The 25,250-nt window shown below is 38.6% G+C and overlaps 1 protein-coding gene across 1 annotated transcript in view; it reads right to left on the bottom strand.

The window, feature by feature from the left end:
• The window catches only part of DCDC2 (doublecortin domain containing 2), a gene marked incomplete at its 5' end in the record, with an annotated part of 74,667 nt that overhangs the window by 29,766 nt on the left and 19,651 nt on the right, over window positions 1-25,250 (bottom strand). The window contains 5 exons of the mRNA XM_082479135.1: window positions 11,239-11,440; window positions 14,028-14,082; window positions 15,195-15,341; window positions 21,292-21,423; window positions 21,544-21,620. Coding sequence (XP_082335261.1) covers window positions 11,239-11,440; window positions 14,028-14,082; window positions 15,195-15,341; window positions 21,292-21,423; window positions 21,544-21,620 — 613 coding nt within the window. The remainder of the gene's footprint in view (window positions 1-11,238; window positions 11,441-14,027; window positions 14,083-15,194; window positions 15,342-21,291; window positions 21,424-21,543; window positions 21,621-25,250) is intronic.

Genomic DNA, 25,250 nt, shown 5'->3' with positions numbered 1-25,250 from the left:
GCCTATATTCTGCCCTTTCAAATTGGACTGGATGTTAACGCAGGTCTTCGGTATATGAAAAAGTACTGAAAACAACAGGTGAAGAAAAACAGTACCCTTAGAAAAGGGCGTGTACCCTTCATCTGCCCTCTGGATCCTAACATGCTGTCCCAGCAATATGAATTCATTTCACACCCAAAGGGGAGCACGATGAGTTCTCAGCATGCATGTAAATAAAGCATATAAGCACAGGATAAGTACAAATATGCACACAGCATGTCTGGGTGCCAGTATAAGCCATGGTCACTTATTTGTACTCTGAAACCCAGAGACCCAGTATTTAGAAGTTAATTTCAATGAACCTTTTTTGTTAAAAATTAAACAACGGTTCTGTAGTTTTTAAACAAATTTGTCCAGACTTAGCCTGTTGGTTTTCTTTCCTTTTAACTGAATTAAAGATTCTTCTTCCACAGTTGTAGCACAGCATTCACATTAACTTGTAATGAATACTTAAAATGCAAAAAAAGATATTCTTTGCTCTGTTAAGTTCTCATCACGCTTCCATTATTTTAATACAAAGTACATTGCAATTGCACAGAAAAGTACTTTTGCTTTAAAAAGTCATAGCCCATAAATCAGACATCAAAAGTACACACAAGAACATTTTAAAGAGCATCAGGACAGATACTTAATATTTTACTCTTCAAAATAATAGCACGTGTCACCACCTGTTGCAAAGCTACACAGGTCTGTGTACAAAAGGAGGAGAAAAATAGTCAAACAAGAATGGCACATCCGCTCTGCTCCCAAGCTGATTAAAGGAAAATGCTTGTGATAACCAGGCAGAGAAGGAAGCTAGGACAGTTTTTGTCTTCCCATTCACCACCTCTGATCCTATGCAGCCACTCCACAAGAGCCTTGGCAAACCAAGCATTTCCACAGCTGCTCTCTGACGTCCCCTTGAGCCACACGGAGGAAGTTTCAGAGAGGTGGGAACAGCTTAGGAGGGCTGAACTGCCTCCTGTTACACACATTCTGTCCATGTAGATGCTTCACTGAGTTCAGAATGTATCTAGGCCCAAGCAATTGCCCAAAGTTGAACAGAAAAACTGAGACAGAATCAGGGGTTGAACCCAGACCTCCAGATCCTGGTGAATCAGTGCCAGACAGAAAGGATCACTTGGGGAAAGACCAACATATGGCATGGAAAGAAAACAGATGAAATCAGATAAAATGAATAAAGTGCCACATAGACCCAAGGAAAAGCATCAGAGAGTAAGTGGAAAAGAAAGAGGTGTAAAGAGCAGAGAGAGGAACAGTGAAAGATGGGGAGGGGTGAGAGGGGAAGAGGAAGGGTGCAAAGCAAAAGAGGTGGAGAGTGTGTAGGGGGACCAGACTGATAAGCAGTGAAAGCATTGTTAGGGTAAGCTTGCTTGCCACAGCTATCATGGGTGCCACAGGAGGAATTAAAACAAACAGAAACAAATTTTCACAGACACAGCTGTGTATTATGGAAGCTTTCTTCTATAATGGTATCAGGAACAGAGGAAACTGCAGGTGTGAAATGCATCTGTCACGAACTTGGGGTCACCTGACAATTTTGCTGCACCTGGAAAATACTGATAGTTCCATTAAGAAGTAAATTGACCTAAACTAGCTTGGTTACATTCCTTACTTTAATTATAGAAGTATGCTACAAGTACTGCTACATACTAACACACATTATATGTTTTTCCTCTTCCCACAAAAAGCAGGATCCTGGCTCTGGACTAATCCCATCCTCTCCGTTAAATCTAATTCAGACTGAGAGTCCTCAAACATTAGCTAGGAACTATTTAAATGCCAATGTTTTAACCAAAAGTCCCTTAAAAATCTTTCCATCAAAAGAAAAAAATAAATGCAATAAGCCTCCTACTGAACTGATGGAACACTTACACCACCCCACTAAAAGGACAGGATATTCAAATATTTCCACAGCAGTTTCATTTGAACTGTGTGTACATTTTATATTTTAAACTGTGCAGTTTACAATGGACAGAAGCATCCTTAACAACATCACTTGGTAAATGAAAAAGAGAATAAAACACAAAGGTGCAAGGGCACATGTTTACACTCGACCACTGTAGAGATCAGAGGCTTTTATATGGCTTGGCTTATATATTATTTTTTAAATCTTTTTTATCAATATCACTGACATTAATAGATTCTTTCACTTAATATAGTAATGCAGATACACTCATATGATTGCGTATATGCTGAATAATTTTTTTGGCCTGGAATATGTCTGTGAAAGATGTATTAGCTGCTAGTAATTCATATAGTTAGGAATTATATACTTCTCTGAGCTTCTATCATTAGCTTTTAGCTGTGTTCTTGCAACAGAGACTATAAATTGTGTCATATGAAATATGAACTGTTTTATTCACATTGTTTAATGATGATACTGAGAACACCATGTGTGTGAAAACTCCATTAAATACTAAATAATAGCAATCCTATGTTTTCCCAATGATTTGTGTGGTGATCTATATATTTTAGGTTTAGGATAATAGCTCCTCTTTCAGAGTAAATATGTGTAAAGGCTCAAGCTTCCAAATCCACATGTCCATGCTTAAATGTAAGCACATAAGTGACCGTAACAAAGACACAGGTAAGTAAGCATGTGACTTTCTGGCTGGATCTCTTCGGGAACATGCTCTTTTACTTTAAAGCAAGCAGGTCCCAGATTCTCATTAAAAGAAATGAAACTTAGACTGTATGCTTAAAAAGGTTAAGCATGCATGTTAGCATTGGGAAAAAAACTATATAAATACATGCTTAAACACATTCTGAAATTTGGCTGTTTTGGTAGTGGTTCATCTTGACTTCAGACTCTATGTCATCTCCTGCAGAATCCCACACCTCTTCTTGAGAGAACCTTTCATACAGAGCATCCTTCACCACTGAAGTCTCAAAATTCAGACCTGATGATAGTTACAAAGCCTTTATCCGAGCCATGAGTTAACAGAAGAAAGCCATGCTGTGGGACTCAGGGATTAATTCAAAACACAAGCCAAATAAAGTGAAGACAAACAAAGGAATACAGATCTTGATGCAGTGACTCACATCACAGTATCATCTACCCCTTTAGATACACTTGCAGGAGAAATTTACTCAACTTATTTGGAAATTTAGAAGGCTATGTGTCTTATGATATAAATAAATATATTCACATTTGTGTCCAGATTAAACAAAACTTATAAAATTTACACTCATTACTATTTTTTTTAAATAAATAAAGAAAAAAAAAACCAACAACAGTAGCCAGAGGACAGCTAATCTATGTTATGATTTGAAATAGTCCTTCTAATTAGCAACTGGTTTGGAATTTGATATTTGAATTTTTATATTACATCCACAGTTTGTTAGGAATATCTACCATAATGCTGGGCATTATTCTTATCCAACATAGTATTTTTTAACAAAAATACTTCCTTTTTGATGCAATAAAAAATTCTTTTGTTTCATGTGTATTTTTTCAGATCCCTAACCACTTTTTTTTCTTTTCATGAGGTTTTCCTAAAACTACAATCCTCCTTTCTGAGATGTTATTTCAAAGAATCACAGATAAGCTCAAACCATTGATTTTATATACCATGGTATATTCACTATTCTTTATCTCTAAATATCACAACACCTTTCTGACTTTTTAAACATCTCTGCTGTAGCATCAGAAGAGATTTTCACAAAACTGGCTTCATTAATGTTTTTCTAAACCTTTATCACTAAAGTAGCAACCTGTAAAGTATTAGAATTCAACATTTACCCACCATTCTGCACTGCTTTTGTTTTACCAACATTAACTTGATACCACATCATCTAGATGGTCACTTTCTGCATAGAAACTTTGACTTTTTTTACAAACTATGAATATACAACGAATTCTTCATCAGTAAATCTTGCACCCTCACTAAGCACCCTTTTATTCAGCACTTTATTATTTTTCTTTGCCATATTGATACATTCAAACAATTCTAGCAATGAGAAAAAAAATTATTTCCTCAGAAATAGGTTTATTTCCTTAGAAAGAAGTTAGATGCTCTCTACCTATTTTCCCCTCATGCTTAATGAAATCTACAATAACAAGAGAATCTGAAAGGCTCCAAAAAAAAAGATTATTCACTATGAATTTCCTTTAAAAAAGACAAATAAAAAATGTATATATACACTATTAACAGCTTCAGCTTCACAGATGAGCAATCAGCAATGACACAAGTATGAAAGTGCCACAGCAGCCTACGATATAAACTAGAAAGCTGCTGAAGTTCAACTGTTTCAATCATCAGCATGAAGTAAGCCTCTCCCTGATGCACCATCTCAACAGTATGGAAAGAACAGCAGACAGCAGTGACTCCCTGCAAGATGTCCCCTAGGGACAAAAAAAAGACAAGTAGAAATGGAGTTGGGAACTTTCCTGTAGGTCATCTTCTCTACTAGGAGGTTAATGGGGTTAATCAGAAGAAAGGTTGTCAAAGACAGACTGGCTTGGGTGAGAAAGTTTTCCCTGCAACAAAACCATGACCAATGCAGGACACAGGTACAAAAAGTGGGCTTAGCTTATAGATTTGCTTGAAGACGCACCCACTCAGGATACTGATTTCTGCAAAGTGCAGAAATTAAGTTTATAACAGTGGGCTGAAATCCAACTTCAGTAGCAGCTATGTTTGGGAACACTAAGACAAGAACAATGTTGCTTGACATACAGAAAGCTGGAAATAGCACCAGACGGGCTGCCTGATGAATCTGGTGCCTCAGATGACATACCAGAACACATGTTTTCCAAAGAACACTGCAAATGATGATCCTCACGCTTTCTGTTCTTATTTCAAGAAGGTGGTAAGTACATTCAGATGTACTCCATGGGAATAAGAGATGGGCAGGCAGGTTAAACCCAAGCAGCCTACTGAGCCATGAACAAGCTGTAGGATACAGATACATTAGGTCATATGAGGATGAAAATATTTTCAATGTTTGCATATTTTTAACATTTCTTTCTTCCCTGCTTCATTGGTATGCTAAAGGTCACCTTAGTACGTCAAACGAAGCAGGCAGAGAAGCCAGCCGCAGCTTAGTCTGCTTGAAAGAGGCAAACTAGTTTGTTTCGTTCATTAGCAAGGAAACACGGTAGTAAGACTTCCCCACCGTGAGCTTTTTTTCTGGTAGAGAAGGGGCTGCACAGGTAAAACTGAGCCAGGTAACTCTCCTATGCCATGCCATAAAATCAACGCCAATGCTGATGAGGGCAGAATGTTTTGGGCTTTGCTTTTACACATCTACTTGTTTCTCAGATCCCCCACTGACAGAGTTGTAGACAGTGGGCTCATAAAGCTGATTTGACTGATGAGGCTCTCTAGGGAAAGCTTTTGAAGGGGACTACTTCACCACCTACCTCAGTTCCAAAGTGTACTTTAACCAGCTAGGAACTTCCACTTCCCACCTGCAGATAGATAATTTGGTGGAAATACTTAATCAAGTTGCTGTGCTATATTTAACTCAACAGACCGTCCCACAGGTGAAAAATATTCAGCTAATGAGAAATAAACAAACTTAGCAAAACAGACTACCAAGTCACAAAATAATATCCCTTTGGCAGTAAGTTTAACATCATCACAAATCATGCAGCAGTTCAGTCCCTTCAAATAATAAAGGACAGAAATATGGTGTAATGCTGACCTCTGCAACCCTATATTTTTATGGTCCAAATGGCTTTCTGTCAAGACCAGTCTTTGACATGGAGGGTTGGATTGGCAGGAGGTTACTGAAGTTGCAGCACTCCACACTAACAGCTCGCAGCTCCTACAGCCTGCCTGGCCTGTGCTTCAGGTCATTCCATCTTGAGGTGGGACCAGAAAAAACACTCAGGAGACAACTACTGCATAGAAGATGACAGTTTGAAGTCAGTATAATACATTTTTTTTTAACAAGTTCACTACAAGCTACCTAAGTTCTGACTACAGTGGAGCTCCCACACAGGGTCACACCTGAGCGAAAAGACCTTTGTTGTGATTTTTCAAGAGTTGTCCTCCTTCCCCAAAATTTGCCTGCAAGTGCTGCAGTCTCTCACAGGCAGACAAATATGGGTAAAAAAGGTGCAAGAGCAATTTAAGAATCCTTCACACCCCACATGGAGATATTTATTTCCTAGAGCTTTTGACTCTCCAGAGAGAAGCCTGCTGTTCATTTACATGGGAAATAACAATGAAAAGGAACATACAGTGATAGACTTTGGTTACCAAACATGGCCTGGTGTGTTAGCTCCTCTTTTACATTTGTAGGATCCAATAGAAAACAAATAAAATAAAATATCTGTCTGTATGTATAAAACCTAGAAAAGTTATTATCTGAATAACACACAACCTTCTATTAGTATAGTGCTCAAGAATAGTTCCAGCTGTAAAACTATCATCACACTAATAATTTAAAAAAAAATTTTAGAAAAGAAATGCTGTCTCCCAAGATTCTCAAAGATAAGGGTAAATTTAAACAATTGTAGCTATCAATTAAGACATCTCCTATCTCTCTGAAAGGCATTATTGCATCCTAGGGAAATGTATACTAAGTACAATGAAGCACTCAATTTCAAAGTAATTGAACGGTGTTAGGTACAACTAACAATCTTATAAGTGCATTTTAGTGCTTATTGTTGATGATGAAATACATGACTTTTTTCTGGCAACTAATTATTTTAGTATGAAATAATTTCCTATATTTTTATGCCACATTCACAGCAATGGCACATTAAAAAATTTTTGTATACAGTCATAACTGGATTAAATATTGTGAATTTTTAGATTTTGCCATTATATGCGTAAGTTATCCAATTCACTTTGCTTCAGAACAAAGCAAACAGAAACTGCACTCTGTGTAAAGTCTTCAAGTTTGGCTGGGTTAACGGGGTGACTATGAAAAAACATATCATTCGATATGAATGCCTTGCCTGCTTCCTGCAGTAGAAGCAGTAACAGCTATTAGCACTCTTCCTTAGTCCTGCTCAGCCTCCTCTACAACACTACACCTCAAATGTCATCCACTTCCAGAAGGATGTTTCTGCTTCTCTTTAAACAGTGACACATGCCACCTGCCTCAGTGAGTCAAAAGAAACCTCAGATATTTTGCCAACAGCATCAGCTCTTGTCAAAAGGTTGGGCGCCTCTACCAGTCTGTTAGACCTCAGACAATTCAGAAAATAAACTGGGTACAGATGCTTTCTTACAATGAGACAAACCTATTCAAACCTATTTCAGAACATGGTTCAGATATATTGCTTGGCTACTATGACAAAAACTATTGCAGCAAGTGTAGCTGTACCTCTTCCAGAGAAAGGAAAAAAAAAAAAACCCACAACAAAAAAGCCCTCTGTGGATTTTAAGGGACCTGGAGCACTTCCTTACAAATTTCCAGCCAAAATGACTAAAGGGAAAGAAAAGGGACAAGTGGGATCTCTCTTCAGTGCTCCATGCACCGTTCAAATGTTTTCCACACAATGATAAACCACTTATTTGGAAAAACGCAATAGCAAAAAAGTGCCCCACTAAGAGCTAACAGACTCAAAACATGGTTTCTCATGTGAAATGGTGACTATAGGGTATTAGGTGCTATTATTGAGGGCTTGTAAAGCAAAATGCAGGAAACGGGACATCCTGATTTTGCTCTTGATAACAGAAAAAAAAAATATTCATACTTACTGAAAAGTACCAGAGAAAAAGTGGAACCAGAAAGTAAAGAGAAAATAAATAAATAATAAAACATCATTAAATTTAGTTTGAATCATGTGGCAAAGAAATACATTTAAGCTGAACTAGAATAATGTAATAATAAGGATGCACCTCTTGTTAAAATGCAAGCAGGGCTGAAAATCACTTTGAATAGTAGCCTTGTGATGAGAAACTTAAGGCCACTGCTTCCTGGAATATTTTTCATTTGATCTGGCTGAACAAATATTAGGGAATTTAACTGGGGAAAGGTAAGTCTGTAGACGTTCACAAGTCTGCAGTTGTCACTGTGGTTGGCCTAAAGACTTACAGGAGTATGAGATAGTTTGCTTTCTGTGCTTGGCAAAAGAAAACAGTTCTCACTGACTTAGTATACATCTCCTCTTGAACAGAGATCTACTGAGAGCAGGGATTGCACCCCACCAGAAATCCATTACATGGCTCTGGATTTCTCATCCCATATTGTTGTCTGAATTTAACCGAGAGACTTCATTCATCTCCTTTAGTAACTGCCTGCATGATCAGCTAGGTTTATCTAGCCTTGCAGAACAGCACACACACCGAACTGCCCATTCCCACTTCTGCTAGCAGGTTTTCATACATGGAGGACAAACAGAGAACAGAGAGCTTCTCCCAACATACACTTTTGCTCAAACCAGTGAACTGGTTGCCTTGAACAGCTTCTCCTAGTTACACAAGACTCACAAAGCATGGAAAAGCTGAAGTGAGAGGCAAGCAGTCACTTCTTCAGTAAACTTAGTGGATTTCCAACCATTTCTGTCAGCAGGTGGAGAAGCAATAGCACTAAATATGGAGAGATAAATATCTCCCTACATTTGTCTGCTATCTACCAAAGTAAGATTTGTCTCTTAGTCAGTGCCTGCTGAAAGGACAGAGAAACTATTGCTCTTCCCTCCACTGGGAAATGAAAGAAAGCAATAAGAAACCTCCGATAACCTAATGCAAGGCTGACAAGGGCAAAGAACAAATTTCTCTCACCTTGGCAACAGGGGTCTGTTTGCTTCCAGGAAACATCTGTAGAAAGTTTACTTACAAAAACCCGCAGGCCAGAAAAAATGGCATATAGAAAATCACCATAATGGCACTATATCGATCAGAAAAAGCAATGTGGCTTGGCTCTTCTTAATGTAAGAGGTCTGTTTATTTATAAGTAGACATTCAGAGCAGTTCAGTACTCTGAATAGTAGATTAGACCAGAACATGTGGATTTTGAGCTCTGTATAAAGAAATCTGTACCAGATTTTCCCAACAGAAGACAATGCATCTGTTTCCAAAAAAAAAGAAAACATATCAATTACTGAAGATATCCAGGGTGGACAACAGCCTAAATGTAAAAGCCTTTCCCTGCATTTTTTGCATCTTACATGTTTCTGACTCTTTAGAAATGGTAAGCCAAGCATGCAAGGTCCCCTCTGAGAAGACAGCTCTGGTAGTCTCTCCCTCGTATGTTTTTAGCATGCACCACTCAATGTCTAAAAAGTGGGGATACACCATGATGATTTCAAGCAGAAGAATATATTCAGTCATTTTATCAGCTATAAAGGACAAATGTTTCCAGTCACTGTCATTATAATACAATCATCGTTCTTCAGTAAGAAAAAAAACTTGACTGAAAAAGAGTTGGCTAAAATTATGTCCACTTACCAGCAAAAGGATAGAATGGTATTTGAATCCAGACTAACATTAACCTGAAATTAAACAACTTAACTCTTATAAAGACAATTGTATTACCTGGACAGCCTGGAGAGGTGGGCCCAAGCCAACCTCATGAAGTTCAACAAGGCCAAGTGCAAGGTCTTACATCTGGGTCGGGGCAATCTCAAGCATAAATACAGACTCGGCGGGGAATGGCTGGAGAGCAGCCCTGAGGAGAAGGACCTGGGGGTGCTGATTGATGAGAAGCTCAACATGAGCCAGTAATGTGCGATCGCAGCCCAGAAGGCCAACCATATCCTGGGCTGCATCAAAAGAAGTGTGCCCAGCAGGTCAAAGGAGGTGATTCTGCCCCTCCACTCCACTCTCGTGAGACCCCACGTGGAGTACTGCATCCAGCTCTGGAGTCCTCAACATAAGAAGGACATGGACCTGCTGGAGCGTGTCCAGAGGAGAACCACGAAGATGATCTGAGGGCTAGAGCACCTCTCCTATGAGGAGAGGCTGAAAGAGTTGGGGCTGTTCAGCCTGGAGAAGAGAAGGCTCCAGGGAGATCTTATTGTGGCCTTCCAGTACCTAAAGGGGGCCTACAGGAGAGCTGGGGAAGGACTTTTGACTGGGGCATGTAGTGACAGGATGAGGGGGAATGGCTTTAAACTGGAAGAAGGCAGGTTTAGATTAAACATTAGGAAGAAGGTTTTCACTTTAAGGGTGGTAAGGCACTGGAACAGGTTGCCCAGAGGTTGTTGAGGCCCCATCCCTGCAGGTGTTCAAGGCCAGGCTGGACGTGGCCTTGGGCAACCTGGTCTAGTGAGAGGTGTCCCTGCCTATGGCAGGGGGGTTGGAACTCGATGATCTTCAAGGTCCCTTCCATCCTAAACCATTCTATGATTCTATGATTCTATGATTTCATTTACCTCTTAAAACTCAAATTTACAAACCTACTCCTGACTCAAATAAAATTTACAACTCATGACTGTAGACAGAGGTACAAAACTGGATGACATATACTGACGTTTTAGACCACAATTTGTTATTGCACACTTAATTATTAACACTTAAACAGCAGTGAGAAGAAATGTCAAATGCACGAAAAGTATAATTTATTTCTCCTGGCAGATATTAATTGGCCTGTATTCATGACTTTTGGAACTATTACTAATGAGAAAAAACAGCCATCCCAGCATGGGAGCAATATTTGTAGTGAGGGGACGTTATTCTAGCCATTAAAAAAATGGGGGGAGGGGGAATATTACACCATAGGATACGAAAAACAGTTTCTCAAAGGGGATGTTTACGACTAAATTTCTAAATTGCTGCCACAGCAGAGTGAGGGAGAAATTCTGAAAGTGCCTCAGTGACAATTAGTCTCAGCAGCTATTGGCTAACTGGAGTTCGTGTTTGTTTTATTCCCCCAGGGTCTAGTCATTTTGTTATACAGAACCAGGCAGCTAACCAGGGATCATCAGGGACAGTGAGGTGTCCTTTGCGTAGAACAGCTCCTTTTCTTCACTTTTTTGCAGGGCGGAACAGTGGAAAAATGGTCAAAATATGTTTTGTATTATGCTTTTATCAAAAGCATAAAAATAGGACCATATTAATTGAACTTCCAAGGCTTGCTAAAAATTATATACAGACTCCTGTGGTATGTAAATGAAGCCAGGAATTTAGTGGTTATCTGTAGGTATATTTCCTAAGCAAAAAGAACTTTTGTAAATACAGTTAGCCAGAGTAAATGGACAAGAACTATACAGGCATATTATTCCACTATTTCACCGTTTTAACTGAAGATCAAAAGCCACTATGCTATGAGAGTGTTTATCTCAGTACTGACCGTTATCTTGAAGGACTCCTGTGGAAGCTGTTACTCCAACTGCCTGTTTTACTTTTGTAGAGTTGTTAGAAAAGTGTCGTCTGGACACGGAATCCTCTGGATTCTGGCTTTTTTTGTCTTTCCGTTTGGGAAGTTGAGGTGAGGAACTGTTTTCTCCTGGGTCACTGGATCCAACAGTAGATTTAGATTGCCGATCGTTTCCCTGCAGAGAAGCATACACAATTATTACATGTACGCAATTATTACACATATGCAATTATCACACGTACGCAATTATCACTGATGAAAATGACAAAGTTTATTTTTTAAATTTCAATATTATTTTAACCTTTTAATACTAAAGATTAGTATCAGGTGTTAAAGAAGCATATTAATTTACAATCAGTACAGTTATATGACATTATAGAATCATAGAATGGTTTAGGTTGGATATCTTAAACTATCCAGAAAACTGTCTCATGAACTTACTATATGATCCAACTGATTAAATGCTCCTCAATAACTCCCAGAAAAAAAGAATACATTTATTATAAGGAAATAATGTTTCATTTAATGAAAAGAATGGCTAGGTGAATATATACATGCACACATATGATATACAGCTATGTCTCATCTATACATATGTATGAAAAGTCATAAGATGTAACATATATAACTTGTGAATAATTCATTGCCTGTGTAAATGAGACATGGGCATTAATCTAAGTGTCAAAAGACACTGGAAGAGGATGACAGCCTTCATGTGGCAGTAACACTGTGACTGCCAAGTGGACACTAAGAAAGGGGTCTGCCCACATATCACCTCTTCATCACTTCCAAGGACATCAGCCCCTTCCTCTGGTTCCTCTGTGGTGTATCTAGAAACAGAACCAGAAACCTGGTCCTTATTTTTACAGCTTTGAAGTATGTATGATCCTGGGTGTACTAGCCAAAGATTTTATTATTTATACACTTTTTTCTTCAGTCTAAATCTGTTCACAATCAACATTGTTAAAACCGGAACTGTATATAGCAGCCCTTTAAGGTGCTGTTTATATCGTTCTAGGCTACATAAAGACTTTATCAAATGAACACACTCATTCTTGCCTTTCATTAGAGGCTGTCAGCCTCCTACTTTTGCCAATCTAGCAACACATGTAGTTTCTTCCTAGTCCAGTTCTGTCAAAACGCTCCATATAACAACAAAACTCTCAAGCAGATAGGACAGAAAACCTTATCAGTATCTGGAACTGTTCATCTTATCACAGTCTTAGATGAATCACAGAGGATGAATATATTCTACTTCACTGTTTTGCTTAGTGTAGCTGCATGAACAATTCATGCCATTTTAGAACTTGGCAACCAGAAAGGCTTTTCATTCTGCAATGGTCATGGACAATTGTCTTCACTTCATTGCTAAAGTTAAAAGGTAATACTATATAACACTAACATCTTTCAGAAAAATAAGTCCTGAACAAAATCCTGCATGTCTTTAAAAAAACCCGCACACGTTATTACATTTTTATGTGATTTTCCTAGTTTTCACATAATCAGTAGAAATCAGTTCTGTTTAAAATATCTTACTTAAATACTGTCTAGCTCTTACCATCTACTCTACCATTTATCTACCAATACGCTCATATCTACCACTTATCCTTTCTCTATAAAGAGAAATGAGGGCACGGCAATATTTCAGTCTCTTCTAATTCAAACTGGAGACTGTTACTCCCAAGCAATAATGGTAAAAAATATAAATATCAAATTGAAGCAAACAATTGCATGATTTATATCAGTTCAAGTGTTGCAATAGATATTTAAGAGCAGTAGTACACATTCCTGCCTCCTTAAGTTTTGACACTTGTCATCAGCATGTGTTACAATCCCAATAGAATAAAAGTGAATATCAAATAATTTTGTGTACATGTTGTTCAGTAATAGTAGAAAAGGCAAAAAGTTAAAACTGTTACTGAATTATTTTTACAAATTCTAGAATTGCAAAGCTCATGTTTTAAAAACAAACACCACTTTAAAGTATGTTCTTTACTGAGGTTTATATTCTACTGAATTTAAACAGAATGGAACAGAGACTTGTATGTTTTATTGCTTATTTTGTTTAGTGGCTCCAGGATTTTTTGCTTTGTAAACAGTGAATGGACATGATCAACTACCACAATTATAATGACAGACTGTGAGTCTGACTCTCCACTGTCTTGTACTTGTACAGTAAACTGCACTTATACAGAATCAGTGCAAACAGATACTTGTATTCTGATTTGGCACTGTTTTAAATCCACAGTGGACTCATTTAGTACACATATACATAGCTATACAGGATACAAAGCAGTGGAGGCTTGAGCTCTGTATTTAATTGTTAGCTAGGACAAAACACACGAGATAGGAAACTGTTTCAGTTTATTTAGACTCAGCATGCAGAAACAACCTTTTTCTGCAAGATGCTTTGTAAAAGGTTCTGTTTTTCTTTTAGGTGTATAATTTGAAACAAATAAACAAACACACAAAGACAGCTGACAAGATTCATGCAAAAGACCTCAAGGCAGTAGTAGATCTTTGCTATGGAAGGTTTTATAAAAAATAGAGCAGCCATTATTACAATAATATTTTCTCATTTTTCTTTTGTCTAATTGACACTGCAAATAGCTGCAGATTCATCAAGCTTTAATAAGCACACCACCAGGTGGCTGTGGATTTTTTCTCTTCAGATTTAATTAAAACCCAAAGGACAGGGACTTTCCATCTGCTGGAACTAAGCAAAATTAGAAACAAACTTTATTATGGCAATTGATACTTACACTGCCTTTAGACTTTCTAGATCCCACAATCGGAGGTAGTACAGAGGTTTTGGAACTGCAGAAATAAGCCATATCTTAGAATTGTGTACACTGTCACTATGAAAGACACTACGTATCTATAACCAAGTCATATAACACCCAAGTTGGCTATGGAAACAGAATTAATTGCTTTATTCATTACATTTTTTTACTAAGAATCACACATTTCTGTTCACTAGACTATATTTAAATGCATAATCATTAACTTATTCAAACAAATGCATTACATTTCCCCACAATGCATACTTTACATACAGAAAATTAGCAGAGCAGTATTCAGTGAATTACTGCGTGAAAGATCCTTACAACTACTATAATGAAAGGTTCCAGCAATTTCAATAAAACTCTGTTTACATCAATTGATCAACACAGCTTTTCACTGTCCTTAAATTAATCTGTTGCAAATGTTTTTTCCCAAAATACTTTCAAGTTATTCACATTGTCTACAATTGCTCACTAAAAAAAATTATAAATTACACCTCAGTTTATATGGAGAATATAGGACAAATTCTCTAAATTACACCAATTTGTGGGACAAATTTCCATTTATTTCCATTTATTTCAATGAAATGTCTCCCAACTCTCATGTTTTCCAAAGATTCTAAAAGCCCAAGTTTCTCCTTACAGGCACCTGGTTTAGGACTCTATTATGTGATAATTCCAGCCTGTAAAAAATCAACCCAAACATAAAGCATTCTTAAGGGACTACATATTCCATGAAACATTACCAAAAAAGAGTAGATCTAGACTGGTGTAGCTGCACCTAAGCTCAGTCAGTTGTACATGTTTGTATCCCAAGAAAAAAAAACAAAAAAACAAAAAAAAAAACCAAATCAAGCCAAGTCAAAATAATCTTTTCTCTGACATTAATTTTGTGATACGTGATCAATGGCATGTTTATGAGGAGAAATAATTTGCTGAATTTTCATTTTCTCTTGTTTTTGTTATCTCTACTTTCTTGGAAGTTGTCTATAAAGTTTGGCATCCATATTAACCCATCCATCCATTCATCCATTCCACCTTCCCTTGTTCTTGTAATGATGATTTTGAACTTTACTGGTGGCACTTTGTAAACAAATTGACAGACACAAGCACATGAGAAGTATATCACACACCTATAGAACTTACCCCTGTGGTCTTCTCATTGTAGATTTGCTAAACAGCAGATCACCATATGGCAACTTCTTAAACTTTTCTCTACCCACTGCAACATAAATTTGCCCATTCTCCAAGTCTGACCCATTCTGAACAAGTTTTCCATCTAAAGTGTAAAGTCTGAAAAATATGAAAACGCTTAATATAAATAAAACTTAACATTCAGTTTAGTGTATTAAGAGCATTGAAAGCTACATTAATCTAAACTTATGAAATCATGTTGAATTTCCAGATATGAAACCCAACAAAGTACAGTGCATGCCACACAATGATCATTTGTTACATAAAAAAAGACAAGGAAAGACAGAGCAAAATAATGACCTAAATCACAGTTTATATAAAACTAATGAATTATGAAGCGTTATAACAGATGAAATACTCTTATAATGTCTAATATGAAACAAATTAATTTGTACTTAGAAGGTCTTTAATACCTTTCCCCTGATACCTTGGAAGGGATCTATTTCGTGAGTACCTGACCCCTCTCATATCAAGTTCTACCTCCCATCTGTGCTCTAGGCACTATGCAGTAACCTGTGAAGAACAGCACATTCATGGCCCCACGACTCAAAACCCAGAACCTGTCCACCTAAGACAGGCCAAGTTGATAATGTTGCACTGTCCTGGTTTGAGGTAAAACAGAACCAATTTTGTTCAGTAACTTCAATTCTTAGCTGGGCCTCTTCTAACAACTGAAATTAACTGCATATTGTGCAGACAGTGTTCACTCAGAGTGATAAGGCCAATTGTTTATAGCTGATGCCCAGGCATGGTATGCAGAGAGGCTCCTGCTTATACTTATTGCCATAACAGCCAAGGCCAACCAACTTTGTTGTTTGCCACGTTGGAGGGTCGGAAGCGGAAAAGCATAGTGGGGTCCCACCTGCAGGGAGGAGTGGACAGGACAGGTGACCCAAAACTGACCAACAGGGTATTCCATCCCATCTGCCTCATGCTCAGTATAAAAGCTGAGGGATGAAAGTGTCACTCTCTCTTCCTTCAGTGGCCGACGTCTGAGGAGGACTCTGTTTGTCTGCCTGTGATCCCGATCCTGAATCCAGATCTGGAATCCAGTTCCCGTCCATCACTGAGTCCAGCCTGGGACTGCCCCAGTGCCAGCCGGTGACGTGATTGTCATCTCGGGAGCTTGATACGGTTTTGTATATATTTCATTATTTCTTTTTATTTTATTATTAATATTTCATTAAAGTAGTTTAGTTCTTCTAAACTCATAAGTCTCTTTTTCCTCCTCTGCCTCTCTCTTTGAAGAGGGGTAGAGGGGAGCATCTGTCAGTTCCATCTGGGGTCCCTCAGGTCCCCAGTAGTGGATTTTGGCCTAAACCATGACATGCACTTATATTGCATAGATCAGAAGGTTGGAACATGGCTGTACCTGGTGGGATAAGGTTGGAAGTAGCAGGAAATACAATAATACATTATAACAAGAAGCTGTATATCTTAGACACCTACAACACCATTAAAATACCAAAATATATATATATAAAATACCAGGTAGATTTTTACCACAATAATTTCTATTTGTACACTTTACTGAGAAGGAAGTAATGCATCAGGGACTGGGGGGGGGAGGAGGGGGTTGGAGTGGTGATGGTCAACACATTATGTATGTATATATGTAGATGTCATCTACCTTGACTTTAGCAAGGCTATTGATACTGTCTCCCATAATATCCTCATTAGGAAGCTGAGGAAGTATGGGCTAGATGAGGTGACAGCAAGGTGGATTGAGAGCTGGCTGTGTGACAGAACTCAGAGGGTTGTGATAAGCGGCACAGAGTCTAGTTGGAGGCCTGTAACCAGTGGTGTCCCCCAGGGGTCAATACTCGGTCCAATTTTGTTTAATATATTCATTAATGACCTGGATGAGGGGACAGAGTGTATCCTCAGCAAGTTCGCTGATGATACCAAACTGGGTGGGGTGGCTGACACCCCAGAGGGCCGTGCTGCCATCCAGCGTGACCTGGACAGGCTGGAGAGCTGGGCAGAGAAGAACCTAATGAGGTTCAACAAAAGCAAGTGCAAGGTCCTGCACCTGGGGAGGAAGAATGCAAAGCACCAGTATAGGTTAGGGGCGGACCTGCTGCGAAGTAGTTCTGAGGAGAAGGATCTGGGGGTCCTAGTAGACAGTAAGTTATCCATGACCCAGCAATGTGCCCCTGTTGCCAAAAAGGCCAATGGAATCCTGGGCTGCATAGGGAAGAGTGTGGCCAGTAGGTTGAGGGAGGTCATTCTCCCCCTCTACTCTGCACTGGTGAGGCCACAACTGGAATACTGTGTCCAGTTCTGGGCTCCCCAGTTCAAGAGGGACAGGGAACTGCTGGAGAGAGTCCAGCGAAGGGCAACTAAGATGATTAAGGGATTGGAGCATCTCCCTTATGAGGAAGGCTGAGAGAGCTGGGACTCTTTAGCCTGGAGAAGAGAAGGCTGAGGGGAGACCTTATTATTGCGTACAAGTATCTAAAGGGTGGGTTGAAGGAGGATGGAGCCAGGCTTTTTTCAATGGTTCCCATTGACGGGACGAGGGGTAATGGGCACAAGTTAGAACACAGGAAGTTCCGTTCAAATACACGGAAAAACTTCTTTACGGTGAGGGTGACAGAGCACTGGCGCAGGCTGCCCAGGGAGGTTGTGGAGTCCCCTTCTCTGGAGATTTTCAAGACCCGCCTGGATGCAGTCCTGAGTAATGTGCTCTAGGCAATCCTGCTTTAGCAGGGGAGTTGGACTAGATGATCTCTAGAGGTCCCTTCCAACTCTGAAAATTCCGTGATTCCGTGATTATTTCTATGCTATCCCAATTGCTTCATTGTTGAGTTTGTGATTTTATTTAAGGATGGTCAAAACAGTGAGGAAGGAGGAAACATTCAATAATAAATAAGGTCTTTGCTATGAAACATATTCCAAAACTCAACAATATTTATATTTAACTAAAAAGCCAAGTTCTGTTCAAGTGGAATTTCCTGTATTTCAGTTTGTGTCCATCGCCTCTTGTTCTGTCACTGGGCACCACTGAGAAAAGCCAGGCTCTGACTTCTTCACTCCTTCCCACCAGGTATTAATATACACTAAGAAGATCCCCGAGTCTTCTCTTCCTCAGGCTGCAGAGTCCCAGCCCTCCCCACGTGACTGATATCTTCAAGCTCTTTGACTTTGTGGCCCTTTGCTGCGCTTGATCCAGTGTGTCTATGTCTTCTTCATATTCCTCTCATGAAAGTACCTTGATTTTCTAGGTGCGTCCTGCCATATAGAAGTATCTTGATTTTGTAAATGCAAAGACCAAACATTCTTAAAGGTGAAATTGCAGCTTTTTAAAACCTTGATCACATTGCTGCTTCCTTGCAAAGAGGTATGCTGAACCCCCTCTGTACTACTCATATTTACTTTTTAGTGCAAATATTTCACAGGCATGCCAGCAATTCAAAGATCAATTTATGTTTCACTACCACACAGATGACATCAGTTACACACAAATAATGAAAAGAAAACAAGCAATCTAAAAATCAGCAAGAAGTCTATTTCTGAATTAATTTCACTGTGTTTTGCTAGATTACATTTTGCTTGGGGAACTTCAGGGAAAAAACAGCAAATCAGTGTACCACGGTTTAAGAACTGTTTATATATTTTTATGGTGCTGCAAGTATATAGGGGTACATACAAACATGACTGTGGGGTTTTGTTCCCAATCTTTCACTTTGCTTGTGTTTTAATATCATATTTAATGCACAAAAGCTTAATATAACTGCCCAAAAGTTATGGACAAATATCTGGCAGTCTCTGGTTGTATTTTTCACCCTGAAAATGATAACCATAATAACTGGATCAAACATATTCAGTCACTGAAGATCAAAGTGAAATTAAAAATGCATTTTAAAAAAATGGAATGTCAAGCAAATAAATAACTATTGACTTAACAAGTATCACACAAGTTTTGTGACATACACTTCTGGAGCCTTCTACCCACCCACCTGGCCACAACCATTCAAATACCAGCCGGGTTCTTTCTGGCTAGTATTATGCAACAAAGATGTCCTCATTGTCACTTCTTCTTGTCATTGGGAGATGACCTAGGGCTTGTCCTGTGGGATATCAGTGGACTTCCATTTCCCTCCTGAATCCAAGCCAAAAAGCGGCAGCCAGAACAAAGCAAGCATACAGGCTGACAAAGAAGACAGCAATGACACAACTTGTGGGACCAATATCCCCAAATTCCCGGTTGCCAATGCACCAGGTACCTGCCCACCAGGTCGCTGTACCCCATCGCCATGCACAACCTGGCAAGCAGAAAAGCTTATTTTTCATTGTATCCTCTCTCATATTTCTTACTTAGATCCCTGTTCTGATGGGGATGATCATAACTGCTTTTCAAAAAGTCACATGTGAAACTGCGTAAGACTTGGCAGCTTTGTGTGACTTTTAATAACATGGAAAAGAAAAACAGCCATATACATAATACAGATTCTCATAATTCCACTTCTTTAATGAGAAATTATATCTTCCCAGCATCAGTGGTCTTACAGGACCTCCCCTAATGCTAACACAGTTTCAGTAAACCCTAGCAATTAATGTGTAACTTATTAAAGAACAACGACCACTTTACTAACGTATTTAATATGTATTCCTAGCATTTTAAGGAAAGGAAAATGAAAACTGGGTTAATAGAAAACCAGAAAAAGGAAAACATTAAATAATTCAAAATGTCATGTACATTATCTTATTTTTAAAGCATTAAAACTAAGCACTAGAAGGAGATTCTCAAAAGCAATCCTAGCTATGTACGGAATGATTTATGCTTTCATGTACATCATTCAGTTTCACCAAGGATTGACACCAAGTAATGAGAATAAAATGTGAAAGGTTTTTAAATTGCTAAACAAGCTGAGATCAGAAAGAATTGGTACATTGTAAATGGCTGTTACTTCGCTCACTTCCTAGTTATACTTGCTGAGAATCAGACCCAGAAAGTTGCAACACATGTAAGTTTACTTTACTACAAGTAGAAGTGTTAAGTAGACAGGTAATAAGAGCAAAGAAATGCAGGTCTGAGAGGAAAAATTAGATGAAAGCTAATCGTCAACAAGAATTACCTTAATTTTTTATCGTCTATATCAGCTCTGGGAAAGCAATCAGAGTAACTGAAAGACTATTTTATCTTCACTGATTTGAGAAAGATTTTGCAAGCTTAGCCTCAGACATTGCATAAGCTGTGAAGAATCATTTTCCACAAAAGGCCCTTTCCCATGTAAGGAACAGATTTCTGTAATGTGCTCTGCATGGGGCAACACTGGAATGTCAGTAATTTGCCAGTATGCACCTCAGCGGCATGCTTACACTGCAATGTTTCTCATGGAAACTGCATATATTATTTTGCTCTAAAACTTGCAACTACCAAATCTTATTTTAGAGAGCTTATTTTACATTGTAAAAGCCTTAAGGGACTGAAACTTACCTATACAGAAGGTCACCTCCTATTCCTGGGATACCAGAGCAACTCAGACCAGCTGAGACACTGGAACTGGCAAACCCCCAACTGCAACTTTGGCCTTGGCCCTTCATAGGAAGCTGAGATGACTGAGTATAAAGCACTTCCTAGTCATAGCCCAGGTCTTAAAAATCCAAAGAACCTGTATTTTCTTTGAAATTGTTTGCCCCAATGAATTTACAAAATTATCAAAATTAAAATGTAGAGTGGATCACATCTATTATTGCATGTTCCAAACATCTTCACCAACTTTACCGTGCTCATTTATTTTATTCTGACATGTGACTTAATTATTAATTCGAAATATATTGCATTATTGTAACTAAATATTTAATCAAGAAATAACAGTTGAAACAAATCGAGGTTTTTCTATTTTAAAATAGCAGTTGAAATGAAACCTGAAGGTTACTTGGAGTCAATGTATTTCCATTTTGTGTCTCTTTGATGTATTTTAATTTTCTTATAGTGGAATTTCCCATGAAGCAGGAATGATCCATTATATCTACCTATGGAGTTTTAAAAACATGTCTATGCACACCAAATGTATCTTACAAATATTCAGCTTCTTGATACCTGTGAACAGCTCCACTTCTGAGGGTAACTTTTCCTGTAACCATTTCGAGAATCTGATCCCAGTGATTTAGTGTTCTCCTGGGAATGAGGAGGCGCACTACAGGGCTAATAAGGTCTCCATTAGCAATCAGGCTGAAATAAAGCAAAGTAAAATAATTTGGAGAAGCATTTTAAACAAAACTCACCTGAAGTTAAGACACCGCTACCACTCCCCCGCAAAATGGCAGTTCACTTACTGAAAATTCTACTTACAAAATAGTGTAGGGCTCCTGGAGTGGTTTTCGAAACCGTGCCGACACAGTGATTCTACTGTGAGTAACCGGCTTGACCTGCAAGGACAAAAAGAATTAGAAATTATTTAGTCTTCATATTGGGAAAGAGTTTGCCCTGACCACCACCAGCAAGGGGGCCAGTGTATCTGCAGAAGGAAGTTCCTGTTTTTAAAACATGCATTTTATCCCATATTCTACAAAGAATGCATAATTACCGCTGTAGGTTTATATACATGTGAATAAGAATCACAGCATAGTATACCACAGTGCAGCATGGCACAATGTATGGTTTCCGCTGAGAGGTCAGAATAGTATGGAGCTGTTGTTCCTAGAAACCCAAAGCAACACTCCCAACACTCTTGCTTTCTTAGTCTCTACTGCTCATAACCATGGTCCAGGCAATTAAACCATCTTCTCTTTTTTACAATAAATGCCATTTCTAGGTCTCTCTGCTATTATTTAATAAGTACTTCTGCTCTTGTACAAGTCTTTACATTCAAATCCAGCAGTGATTTATAAAGGCTGTCAAATACTATGCTCATTTTAGGGCAATGACTCAAAAGTGAGGTGAACTGCAGATTTTTAGCTCTCAGAATAAAACATAGGCTACTTAATTCCCAGCATTATTCCCTGTGCTCTTATTGCATTTATAAACACACTTTCAAATTTAAAAAAAAAAAAAGGAATAAACCCAAACTCCAAAATCATTAGGAAGATTTTTTTTAATTCTCCCTAATTAGTAAATCAAAATAAGGTGTCAAACCCAAATAAACATTCAAAAGTCATAGTACATGCATTAAAAAGTTGGTTACATTTCTAAAAAAGACCATAAACACTTAAAGTATTAAATAGCCAGCAGGCAGAGAGACATGCTTTCAAATATATGTACAAAGCTTATTAAAACTGGCAATGTTCCAGTCACTATGTAAGGCACTCTAATGATGTGATGTGTTGCAGTTTTATCATACTCTGTGCTAACTTAACCAATACTTCTCATTTAATTTATGGAAAATGGTCTGGGATCCAGTCCTTTAAGCCTTTGCTTGGATTTTTACACAAATTCATTTAGTACTGACAGGACTGCTCTCCAGACCTTTCTCTTGTACATAATGAAAAAAGCAAGAGAGGTGCTTAACCTATCAGATATTCCAAAATGGCTAAAAGTTATTATTAAAAAAATCAAATCTGAATTCCCACTTAAACCAAAGAACTTCACACAGCAAGTTCTGCACCAAGCACATAAATTCTGGAGGTAAGACAGCTCTCTTAGATAAAAAGTAACGAACAAAACAAAAGCAAAACTGGCATTCCTTGATGTGCAATCACTTCAAGTGAAAGACAGCAACAGGTAAACTTGTTGAACAAAATCTGTTCTCAATGTCTGCTAAAAAAGAAGCATATCTATTCTAAATTCAACTCACTCCAGCTTCTTGCCTTTTTCAAAGCCCCTTGTGAGCAGCACAGCCCTCCCAATCTTCCATTGGGACTCAAGAGGACATGAAAGCCTACACTGGTCATGGACAGAGGAAGGCAGAATTAGCCTTTGCTAATTAGTCACTTAGCAAAGTGACTAAACAGAAGCAATCAGCAGCAGTAGGGGCATGGTGATCTGAAGCTCAGTGCAAAGGGATATTTTTGCCCGAGACTTCTAGAAGAGGAGAGACAGCAAGAGAGATGTTACCGCCACATTGTGCCAGCAGTGCTTGTGGACCAGACTAGGAAGCAGGCTCCTGGAATGGCTGGGGACCTTCCCTTTACACAAGCAATTTACTAGGCAGTATATTTACTCCTTAAGATCCAGTTTCTAGATAGATATTTGTCTTGGCCTCATACAATGAGAAATTTTGTACTAGACTGTACACAAACTATGCATTAATGCCTAGGTAATTGAAATTCACAGACTTGCTGTTAATTCCAGCTACTCTGAATCAGGTGGAACATTCACACCTACTGCTACAGGCTTGGAAAGAGAGTAAGAGGTTGTTATCATACAGCTCATTAGCAGAGGCAAAGAAATTTTTGGAGTCTGCCATTGTTGCAGAAACATTTAAAGCACATTTTTCAGAGCTTAACTGGTCCTTTATGTCACCAAAATTTGAAATGAAAATTTACTGAGTCTCTAGGAAGAAAAAAACTCCACACCTTAAACTGCAACATCTGAAAAAATTTCTATTGCTGCTGTCAGCCAGCAAGGGTTATTTGCCCAATGTAAGCAGTCCAATAGAGAGCTTCAGCATACGGAAAAAATAAGGTAACTTTCTAAAGAGTATGCTACTGAAGACTAAGGCAATACTGACTTATTTCCATAGCATCAGATCCTAATATTTAGGCTCCAAACATATGTTGCACCCAAAACAGGAATGACTTAACTTTGGCTGCCCTTACACCTTTCTGCATGGCTGCTAGGTGGCCAGGTTAATCCCCTATAAAGTATTCAATATATAACTAGTAAAGCCTTATATTGCTTTTTCTAAAAGTTGATTCCTCATCCATTCCTGAGGCTCACTTATGCTGTTGATACCTATACTCAAGCTCTCACAAACTCCAAATAGTCCATCAAACTAAGTTCTCTGATCCAGTCTGCAACATTCAGGTTTCAGTGATCCACACTTTACTGGAACTAGTTAGAAAGCATTCGCTAAGCATAAAGGAGCCCTTTAGGATAGTCCCAGGTGTGCCCAATTATTTAGTTGTTCTTGCAAGCTGATGAAACCATTAATTTTGATGTAGGCTTCTCAGAAGGCCATCATGTTATTGCATGCGGCCCAATCACCAGGCCCCTGAGAAAACAAGCAACCTGACAGATGTTAAGAGCTCATTTATTATTCGAAGGATTGTATTTCTGCCAATAACAGATACTGTGGCATCAGCCTGCAAGTCTGTCTTTTCAGTTACTCTCTCTCAGAGTTGTTAATATTTCTGGCAGCCTTCTGTGGCGTAACAACTCAGCCTTGTTCTTAAACAAGCAAGCTGCAGGGGACTGTAAGATGGGACCAGCTTGGGCAGAGACTTAATATCTGCCTTTTCTACCTAAACATGACCTAAACCAGAACAAAATACAATCTTGCATTGTTTTACTAAGCATGTTTCAACCAAATGTACCTCCTATATTAAAAGATGAAAAGAATACCTTAGTGCAATATTACATTTGCTAATGTAACACCACAACAATCAGTGCATGGAAACACTAAGATAACTATTACACTATTAAAACACCCACAAGTATTTAGCACAGTGCATAGACCAAGACCTCAGTTTCTGAGGGCATGGAACAGAGTAGCCCAGCCTAAATTAATCAGACATTGGACCACAGTGGCACAGGACTCTCTGCAGAGTGTTTTGCCACACCCGACATGAATAGCGGGGGCAAGCAGACTGCACCTTTTCTTGGGGTCCACATGCTCTTAGGCAGATGTTTAGGCTAGTGTTGTTTGTCTGGAAAAGAAGGGATAACTAACATCTTTGGGACTGCTTGCCTCCTGAAGGCACATTTTACACCTGATCTGCTTCAGGGGCCAACAGAAAGATAATCTCTTTAGATTCATCCAGAACACAGGGAAATTCTGATGCTGCAAATGAGAGAGAGGAAAGAAGAAAATAAATATATAAGTGATAAGAAAATTTATAAAAACAGAGGGAAGTGCCTGCACAGGGGTGCTGCAAATGAGCTGTGTACAACACCACTAA

The sequence above is a fragment of the Vanellus vanellus genome (assembly GCF_965231255.1).
Source record: "Vanellus vanellus genome assembly, chromosome: 2".
NCBI lineage: Eukaryota > Metazoa > Chordata > Aves > Charadriiformes > Charadriidae > Vanellus > Vanellus vanellus.
This window is presented reverse-complemented; position numbering and strand designations above follow the sequence as displayed.